Genomic DNA, 9,816 nt, shown 5'->3' with positions numbered 1-9,816 from the left:
AGAAGATCAGCTTCTACAGTAGGTGGAATTAGTGAATTATTAACCGCAAACTAAGGAACGTATACGGATCAACTGAATGAGGATCAAGTCGGCTAATTAAAAAGAGTTCTAGAATAAGGAAGGACAGTCAATAAAGCTGCCAACAACCACCCGATGATCTGGAACATACAAAATTTTGGAGGGATGCAAAGGGGTACGGGTAAAGCAAGCCCAATAGCCAGTCATATCTCTATGAATATGCCAAAATTGTACATAATATCATCATCCACATTGAACATATAAAGTTCCTCTTGCTACCAATTCAATACAATTTTAAAAGCCTTTTCTTTTATTTATGAGTTCCTCTAGTATTCCTTTTACATATTTTGTTATTTATTGCACTTTTAAGCTATTCATCAAATCACCACGTACTAGTCTTTCGTACCTTCGCCAATTATGACCTCTTGTACAGGGACTCATAACCCATATCTAAGAGACAAAGTCCTCTTAGTATATTGCTTGAAGTGGAATCATAATTGTGAATCACCTGCCTTTAGCTTCTTAGCTTAATCGACTATGAGAAGATTCACCAATGCCCTTATTGGTCGGAAGCCTAAAGAAGCATTTGATGGTAGGCTATAATTGCGTATTTTAGTCGCTTATTGCACTCTAATTTACTGCATTTTTATTGTGTTTGAGGTTTAATCACTAGTGTTTTGCACTTATTGTGTGTTTTATGCCTAGTAGGAGCGATTCTGAGTTATGTAGATGTTGTGGAACTAATTCGTGCTATGTGGAGCCTTGAAGTCTTAGTAAAAGCCCAAAGGATTAAACCGGGATCGTGTTCGGGGGTCGAGGATCAATTCTGGACGTCAAAATTCAAGGAAAAAGCGATTGCTGAAGAAATGCACTAGTGCGAGGCACTATGCGACACATTACTGCAAATTTTTGTCAGAAATTTCCAAACTTCAGAGACTGATTTTTTGTGGTCTGACAGGAAAAGGCATTAGTGCGACGCACTGGGCGACGCATGAAAAGCATTAAGTTTGCAAATTTTTCTATTTCGGCTAGAAAAGGGAGATTTCGTCTAGGTCCGACCCTACTTGGTATAAATACATGAAAAAATGTTATTTTCTGGACTTTTGACACACTTTAAACCTAGAGACACACTAGTAACATTTGGGAGCAAGGATATCTCAGATTTCTTCATCTTTTCTTAGTATTTTCAATTATCCAACACTTATGAATTTGGTTGATACTTTCATGAGTAGCTAAAACCCATAGTTCTGGGGTTGTGATTTAGCCATGAATATTGTTGTTTAACGTTGACTTAACATTGATTACAACTCACCAATATATGGTTATTTCTTCAATTTTGTGATTAATTGCTTAATTGTCTGGCCAGCAATTAGGTTCTATTGACTATCTATGCTATGTTTGGGAAAGCCATGTTTAAATTAGAGAAGAATTGAAGAGAGCATGATCTTAACTCTAGGGGGGAGGGGTATTTGTGGTTAGGATAGGAATATACCTAGTCACCGTGCTTAATTAAATATCGTAATCTTAATGCGTTCTTAATAGATTGATTTCATAGGAATATAGGCATTAATCTATTTTGAATAGGCAAGTAGTACTTCGGGAGAAGGCTATGAGAGAAATTGTTCGATTAATTAGCAACCATGAGTGAATTGTATGAAATGGAGAGTTAACTAGAACACAATAGGATTGGTGAATCAATTACAACCCTGGAATATTATCTGTACTGAATACACAATAACTGTTTTGCTGCTTCATAATTTAGTTACTACTTAGAATTATAGTTTAGTATAATTAAACTCTTGAACTCGAATTGGCTCGACTGAATAACAATCTTGGTGAATTTAGTAGGTAGTTGACACAAGTCTCTGTGGGCTCGACACTCGACTTATCATTTTTTTACTTGTACGACCACGTATACTTGCGTGTGCGTTTGGGAGCAACAAGTTTTTGGCATCGTTGCCGGGGACTTGAATATTGACTACTTTCTAATTTTTGCTTTCATTGTTTATTTCGTCAAGTCTAACGTTACTTGATTGTTTCTCTGATCTCATGAACTTTGATCGAATGCGCAGGGTCAGAAGCCAGGACAGACTTCAAGGCTTTGACCCCGAACCTGAGAGAACATTTCACAGGAGGTTGAGGGAAGCAAGGGATACAAATAATCTTCAGGCACTTGTTCAATTTCCTGTGAACATGGCAGAGGAGCAACATATGGATGTTCAGGATATGGCGACACCCAGCATTGCTAATGTCACCTCCAGCATTGTGAAGCCCAGAATCATTGGGCACTTTGAGCTGAAACAGAGCATGATCCAGCTACTACATGCGAATGGACAGTTTATGGGTCTTCCATACGAGGATCAAAACAACAGCACATCCTCGAGGCTCACACGTTTCCCGTTCTCTCTGTTGGGTGAAGCAAAGCGATGGCTGAAGGCAGAACCAACTAATTCTATTACATCATGGAACGATCTGGCAAGGAAATTTTTGGCAATGTTCTTCCCTTCAGGCAAAACTGCAAAGATCAGAAGTGAGATAGTCTCCTTCAAACAGAAAATGGGGGAGTCTTTATACTCAGCTTCGGAGAGGTTTAAGGGGATGCTCACAGACTGTCCTCATCACAATCAGACAAACGAAGTGTTAGCTCACACTTTCATAGAAGGGCTACATCCTGAGACAAAGATTGTGGTGGATGCTGCAGCTGGAGGTCAAGTGTTGTAGAAAAGCTTTGATGAGATATATGTGTTATTGAACAAATTCTCCAAAAGAAATCCTGATTGGCAAAGAGAGATGGGCAGACACACAGTGCAAAAATCTGCATCAGTTCTCGAGTTAGATGTCGTCTTTGCATTATCAGCGAAGATTTCCACATTGACCAACCAAGTCAATCAGATGACCTTGGTTGTTAACAAGCAACAAGCCTAGCCAGTGCAACAGGTTCAATTGTTTTGTGAAGTATGTGGAGAGGGTCATACAAGCGACTTATACCCAGTTAATCCAGAGTCTGTCTGTTTTGTGGGTAATGCAAATAGGGGCCAGACAAACCAGTGTGAGAACACTTACAATCCCAATTGGAGGAATCACCCAAACTTCTCTTGGGGTGGAAACCAAGGTGCTCAGAATCAATACAGGCCTCAAGCACCTCAATAACAATATAGACAACTTCAGGCTGAACAACATGCAAACTCAACGAGTCACCTTGAGGAGATAATGAAAAAATTAATGGCTGATCAGTAGGCCCAAGCAGCAGCAATGAGAAATTTGGAGCGACAAATGGGACACTTGCTAGTGCCTAAAATATTCGACTAGTTGGAGCTCTTCCAAGCGACACTAAGGCTAATCCTAAGGCATCTATTAATGCTGCTTCATTGAGGAATGGGAGACAGTTAGAAGAAGTCCAGTCGAAAAAAAGAAAACAAGTGACCTTTAATGAGGAGCCGACCACTATTGAGTCGGAATCAAAAAAATCAAAGGAGTTAGAGAAGCCAGCCGAAGAGGCGGTGGCTACAAAACCGCCACCATTAGTTGCAAGGTCACCACCTCCGTTCCCTCAAAGATTGCAGAAAGTGAAGGATAATGCCGCGTATAAAAAGTTTCTTGATATTTTGAAGTAAATGCAAATCAATATTCCACTGGTAGACATCCTGCAAGAAGTGCCCAGATATGCAAAATACATCAAGGACATAGTGGCAAATAAAAGGAGGTTGACTGAATCCGAGACTGTGGCACTCACTGAGGAATGTATCTCTAGAATCCAAAGCAAGCTACCTCAGAAATTGAAGGATCCGAGTAGTTTCACTATCCAAATCTCGATTGGTAAGCATGCAGTCGGTCGAGCTTTGTGTGATCTTGGAGCGAGCATCAATTTGATGCCGCTATCTGTGCTCAGACAGTTGGGGTTGGGTGAGCCACGCCCAACAACGGTAATCTTACAGTTGGTTGATCGCTCCCTTGAGCATCCTGAAGGAGTGATTGAAGATGTGTTAGTTCAAGTGGGTTCTTTCATATTCCCTGCTGATTTCATTATCTTGGACTAAGAGCCTGATCAGGAAGTCCCATTTATTTTGGGGCGTCCACTATTATCCACGGGCCGAGCTATTATTGATGTATGCAAAAGAAAGATGACGATGAGAGTCAATGATCGAGTTGAGGTATTCAATGTGTATAAAGCACTCATATTCCCAGCCCACTATGAAGAGCTATCCATGATTTATGTGGTGGAAAGTGATGCCACGTCATTGGTGCCTTATATGAGCCCCGTAGATCCTCTTGAACGAGCTTTGATTGGGGATGAAGAAGACAGTGAAGATGAGATGATGGGAGAAATTGAGCAAGTACTTGACATGTCTTATAGTTATGTCCATGGGTTTGGGAGATTTGAGGAGTTGGACAAGCCTGAAGCTCCAAAGCTAGAACTTAAGCCCCTTCCAACGCATCTGTGCTATGCTTATTTGGGGAAATCTGAGACATTGCCAGTGATTATCTCATCCAGCTCGACTAATGTACAAGAAGAAAAATTGCTCAGAGTACTTCGCGAACATAAAAAGGCTATTGGGTGGACAATTGTTGACATCAAGGGAATCAGTCCATCATTTTGCATGCATAAAATCTTTCTAGAAGATGGAAACCTCCCTAGTGTTGAGCAGCAAAGGAGATTAAATCCCATAATGAAAGAGGTTGTGAAGAAGGAAGTAATTAAGTGGCTCAATGCAGGTATCATCTTTCCTTTCTGTAACAGCAACTGGGTAAGCCCAGTGAAATGTGTGCCCAAAAGGGGGGGATGACTGTGGTAGAGAATGAGAAAAATGAGCTAATTCCTACTCGCACCGTAACGGGGTGGAGAGTTTGCATTGATTACAGAAGGCTCAACAAAGCAACCTGCAAGGACCATTTCCCACTTCCATTCATTGATCAAATGTTGGACAGATTGTGGGGCATGAATATTATTGCTTTCTTGATGGTTATTCGGGGTACAACCAGATTGTTATATGCCCAGAGAATCAGGAGAAGACCATTTTTACTTGTCCTTATGGCACTTTCGCCTTCAAGCGTATGTTTTTTGGTATTTGTAATGCACCAGCCACTTTTTAGAGATGCATGATGGCTATTTTCACCGATATGGTGGAAAAACTTGTGGAAGACTTTATGGATGATTTTTCAGTCTTTGGGTCTTCTTATGACGACTGTTTGAATAATTTGAGCAAGGAGTTAGCCCGTTGTGAAGAAACAAATCTAGTGTTAAATTGGAAAAAGTGCCATTTTATGGTGCAGGAAGGCATCGTGTTGGATCACAGAGTGTCTAGAAGCGGCATTAAAGTTGATAAGGCGAAGGTGGAGGCGGTTGAAAAATTACCTCCACCCATTTCTGTGAAAGGTGTCCGGAGTTTCTTGGGACACGCGGGGTTCTATCGGCGCTTATAAAGGATTTTTCAAAAATTGCTACTCCTTTGTGCAGGTTGCTTGAAAAGGACGTAACTTTTAATTTTCATGACGCCTGCCTGAAGGCATTTGAAGAGCTAAAAATAAGTTGGTGGTTGCCCTCATTATTGCGGCACCATATTGGTCCTTACCATTTGAACTTATATGTGATGCAAGTGACCATGTTATTGGGGCAGTGCTAGGCCAGAGGAAAGACAAGGTGTTTTATTCCATCTACTATGTGAGTAAGACTCCTGATGATGCACAGCTGAATTACACCACCACTGAAAATGAGTTGTTAGCCGTTGTGTGGGCCTTTGAAAAATATTGGGCATACTTAGTGGGAACAAAAATCATAGTCCATACCGATCATGCAGCAATCAAGTATCTATTTAGAAAAAAGGAATCTAATGCTAGATTGATGCGCTGGGTTTTGTTGTTGCAAGAATTTGATGTAGAAATACGAGATCGAAAGGGCATAGAGAACCAAGTAGCTGACCATCTATCAAGGTTGGAAAATCATAACCACGTAGAGGAGGGTGGAGAAATTAAAGAGGCATTTCCTGATGAGCAACTTTTTGCTATCACCCAAGACCCTTCCCCATGGTACGCGGACTATGTGAGCTATCTTGTGAGTAGGGTACTTCCTCCTGAAATTGAATCTGAAGCTAGAAAGAGGTTTTTACATGATGTGAACTTCTACTACTGGGATGAACCATATTTGTGCAAGCAGTATGCTGATCAGTTGATGAGGAGATGCATTCCAGAAAAGGAGGTGGAATTAGTGTTGTATGATTGTCATGCATCACCTTATGGGGGCCATCATGGAGGCGATAGAACAGTTGCAAAGGTATTACAATCCAGTTTCTTTTGGACAACATTATTCAAGGATGCCCATGCATTTATAAAGAAGTGTGACCAGTGTCAAAGAACAGGAACAATCACAAAGAGGCATGAGATGCCTTTGAATAACATCCTGGAGGTCGAGATTTTTGATGTGTGGGGGATAGATTTTATGGGACCATTCCCATTGTCCAGAGGAAACAAATACCCACTTGCTAGCAGTTGACTACGTGTCAAAATGGCTAGAGGCGATCGCATTGCCAACAAATGATGCCATGGTTATAGTTGCGTTTGTGAAAAAGAACATATTCTCGAGGTTAGGGACTCCACGTGCCTTGATTAGTGATGAAGGGACACATTTTTACAATCGGTTGTTGAATAACCTTCTAGCTAAATATGGAGTCCACCATAGAGTTGCTATGGCATATCATCCGCAAACAAGTGGACAAGCTGAGGTGTCTAACAGAGAAATAAAGCAAATCTTAGAGAAGCTGGTGAGTGTGAATAGAAATGATTGGGCTGCAAAGTTAGATGATGCCTTATGGGTGTATAGAACTGCATACAAAATGCCAATTGGGGCATCGCCGTATAAGCTCGTTTATGGGAAGGCATGTTACTTGCCTGTTGAACTTGAATACAAAGCGAACTGGGCTATTAAAAAGTTGAATATGGACCTTGAAGTCACGGGTGTGAAGAGACTATTGCAGTTGAATGAGTTAGATGAGTTCAGGGTGCACTCTTATGAAAATGCTAAGCTTTACAAAGAGAAAACGAAAAGATGGCATGAGAAGCGTATCAAGCCACGTCACTTCGAGCCAGGCCAACAGGTATTATTGTTCAATTCTAGGCTCAAGTTGTTTCCTGGGAAGTTAAAATCGAGATGGTCAGGCCCGTTTGAGGTGGTGAGAGTCACTCCCTATGGTGCAATTGAGTGGCGTGCTTTAAATGGTGAAAGAATATTTTTAGTGAATGGACAAAGAGTCAAGCACTATTGTGGAGGAATAATTGATCGTGAGAAGACCAATGTTGTGCTCGTTGATGTGTAAGCGAGGCCATGCATCGTGCCACGACGTTAAATCAGGCGCTTGTTGGGAGGTAACCCAATTTTACTGCTTTTTTTTGTTTTTATTTTTTATTATATTATTTTTGTAGCGGTTGTTTTGATGTTGTAGGATTATAAGCATAGGAAGCAAAGCCATTGGAAGGGTGCAAAAACAAAAAGCGAGCTAGATGGTGAGAATTAAGTGTGGGGTGCCCACACAAAGGACCATACCTGGGGGAAGTCTGAGTACCCGTGAACTACTAATTTTTCAGCCTTTGGCCTACCAGGGAGTCTCTTTTACACTCTTGTTATTTATAGTGTGCATTGAGGATATTGCACAATTTTAAGTGTGGGGTGAGGAGATTGTCTGGGTGATTTTCTATGCTATCCTAGCTTAATTATAGTATTCCTTCTTAATGTAGTGATGCAAAACAAAAACGAAAATTGAGAAACAAAAGAAAATCAGAAAATTTTGACTTTTCCCGATGATGGATTTTGTGGACAGCTTTCTTGAGGGATTAAAGTCCAATAAAAAATTGTAGGTAGTGTAATAATTTTCCCTTGGTTTTTCTTTGTTCCGCGGTTCTTTTCCAAGAGTTTTGTTTGAATCGGGTGTAGTTAGTTGTATTTTTTTTAGGAGTAGGAGCCAGTGTGCTGTGATTGGAATTGAAGCAATATCTCTTGACTTTGTTATGCCTTGAGAATAGTGAGTACTTTGGTTGTGACGCTTAAGCTCAGTTTTTGACTCTTGTATAAGTTCCTTAAATTGTATGATCTTAACTTTGCTTAACTGCTTTGACTAGAATGTCTTGATGAGTCCAATCCTGAGTGGGTTATGTGCCATGTGTGTGTGAGGTTTGTGTGTTATTCTATGCATTGCATTTGATGTCTAGAACTTGCCATGTGTGTTTGCAAAATGAATAAGTAGTTTCGGTCAGTCCAGGAAGTGATATAGACATTTCTTTGTTGAGCCAGTTATATGCTTTTACCCACCTAATTGTTATGTATCATAATTAACCCCTTTGAGCCTGTAATCTTATTTCTTTGGCAACCACATTATAAGCCTTACCCATTTGTTTGAATTAACCATCTATTTGAACCTTTTCACCTCTCATGAGCACTTGGAATTGTTATGAACTTTGTAAAAGTTAAAGTGTGTGGTGGTTGGTTTGGCTTTTGAGTGGAACTAATGAAATAAGGAGACAGGTGCATTGTTTTGAAAAAGTAAGAGCCACTTGAATTGAAAAAGAAAAGAAAGAAAAATAGTTGTATTGTTGTGAAAAATATTCCTTGAAAGTGGTAACTCTTGATGTAATTATGCTTGTAGAAGTAGGGAGTTGATGTATATTGATGTGAAGGTGGAGTTATTGTTTGACATAAGTGTGGGGTTTTAAATGTTAAAGTGTATGTATTAAAGTGCTTAGGGAGATGTAGTCACTCTTATATCTAAATGTATCCTACCCGTCCCGCAGCCTACATTACAACCAATTAAAGTCCTACTTGATCTTAGACTGAATGAGCTCGATTAGTAGAGCAGTACACTACGGGCAAGCCTATGGTGCATCTTTTGTGGCATATGAATGTTGTTTATGAGAGTGAGACAATTCTTTCTATCTTGAGTTCCTAATTGTTCTTAAATTTTATTGAGTGTGGAACTACTCTCTTTTGTTGTGTGAGGGCACTTGATTCATAAAGGAAAGATAATGCTTGACCTCTACGTTAGAGTAAGTGAGCGGGTTGTGAAAAATATGTGGTGCTTGTGAGTCAAATCTTGAGGTGATGATGTTACACTATTGTGATTAGTCCATTTTAAATATTCTTGGTGTAATGAGTTAGGAGGATTGTTTTAAAAGGTTGTGTCTATATAAAGTGTAGTTTGATTGCTCGAGGATGAGCAATGGTTTAAGTGTGGGGTGTTGATGGTAGGCTATAATTGCGTATTTTAGTCGCTTATCGCACTCTAATTTACTGCACTTTTATTGTGTTTGAGCTTTAATCGCTAGTGTTTTGCACTTATTGTGTGTTTTATGCCTGGTAGGAGCGATTCTGAGTTATGTAGATGTTGTGAAACTAATTTGAGCTATGTGGAGCCTTGAAGTCTGAGTAAAATCCAAGGGATTAAGTCGGGATCGTGTTCGGGGGTCGAGGATCAATTCTGGACGTCAAAATTCAAGGAAGAAACAACTGCTGAAGAAATGCACTAGCGCGGGGCACTGTGCGACGCATTAGTGCAAATTTTTGTCAGAAATTTCCAAACTTCAGAGACTGGTTTTTTTTGGTCTGACGGGAAAAGGCATTAGTACGACGCACTGGGCGACGCACTAGGCGACGCATGAAAAAAATTAAGTTTGCAAGTTTTCCTATTTTGGCTAGGTAAGGGAGATTTTGTCTAGGTCCGACCCTACTGGGTATAAATACATGGAAAAAATATTATTTTATGGACTTTAGACCTAGAGACACACGAGGAACATTCCGGAGCAAGGATATCTCAGATT

The 9,816-nt window shown here is 40.2% G+C and overlaps 1 protein-coding gene and 1 non-coding gene across 2 annotated transcripts; one reads left to right on the top strand and one right to left on the bottom strand.

Moving 5' to 3' along the window:
• Positions 1-2,538: 2,538 nt before the first annotated feature.
• LOC117276519 (small nucleolar RNA R71) lies at positions 2,539-2,643 on the bottom strand. The gene has a single exon (XR_004506775.1). It is a non-coding gene; the product is annotated as a small nucleolar RNA R71 (small nucleolar RNA).
• A 989-nt stretch (positions 2,644-3,632) lies between these two features.
• Positions 3,633-4,055, top strand: LOC138909302 (uncharacterized). The gene has a single exon (XM_070200486.1). The coding sequence runs from the start codon at positions 3,633-3,635 to the stop codon at positions 4,053-4,055; it is 423 nt and encodes a 140-aa protein (XP_070056587.1).
• The last annotated feature ends 5,761 nt before the right edge of the window (positions 4,056-9,816 follow it).

The sequence above is a fragment of the Nicotiana tomentosiformis genome, chromosome 1 (genome assembly GCF_000390325.3).
Source record: "Nicotiana tomentosiformis chromosome 1, ASM39032v3, whole genome shotgun sequence".
Classification (NCBI taxonomy): domain Eukaryota; kingdom Viridiplantae; phylum Streptophyta; class Magnoliopsida; order Solanales; family Solanaceae; genus Nicotiana; species Nicotiana tomentosiformis.
The sequence above is the reverse complement of the archived record's forward strand: the minus strand, read 5'-3'. Positions and strand labels throughout refer to the sequence as shown.

What these genes read in the sequence shown, in the direction of transcription:
- LOC138909302 (XM_070200486.1), top strand. Translation starts at nt 3,633, where the DNA reads ATGCAAATCAATATTCCACTGGTAGACATCCTGCAAGAAGTGCCCAGA.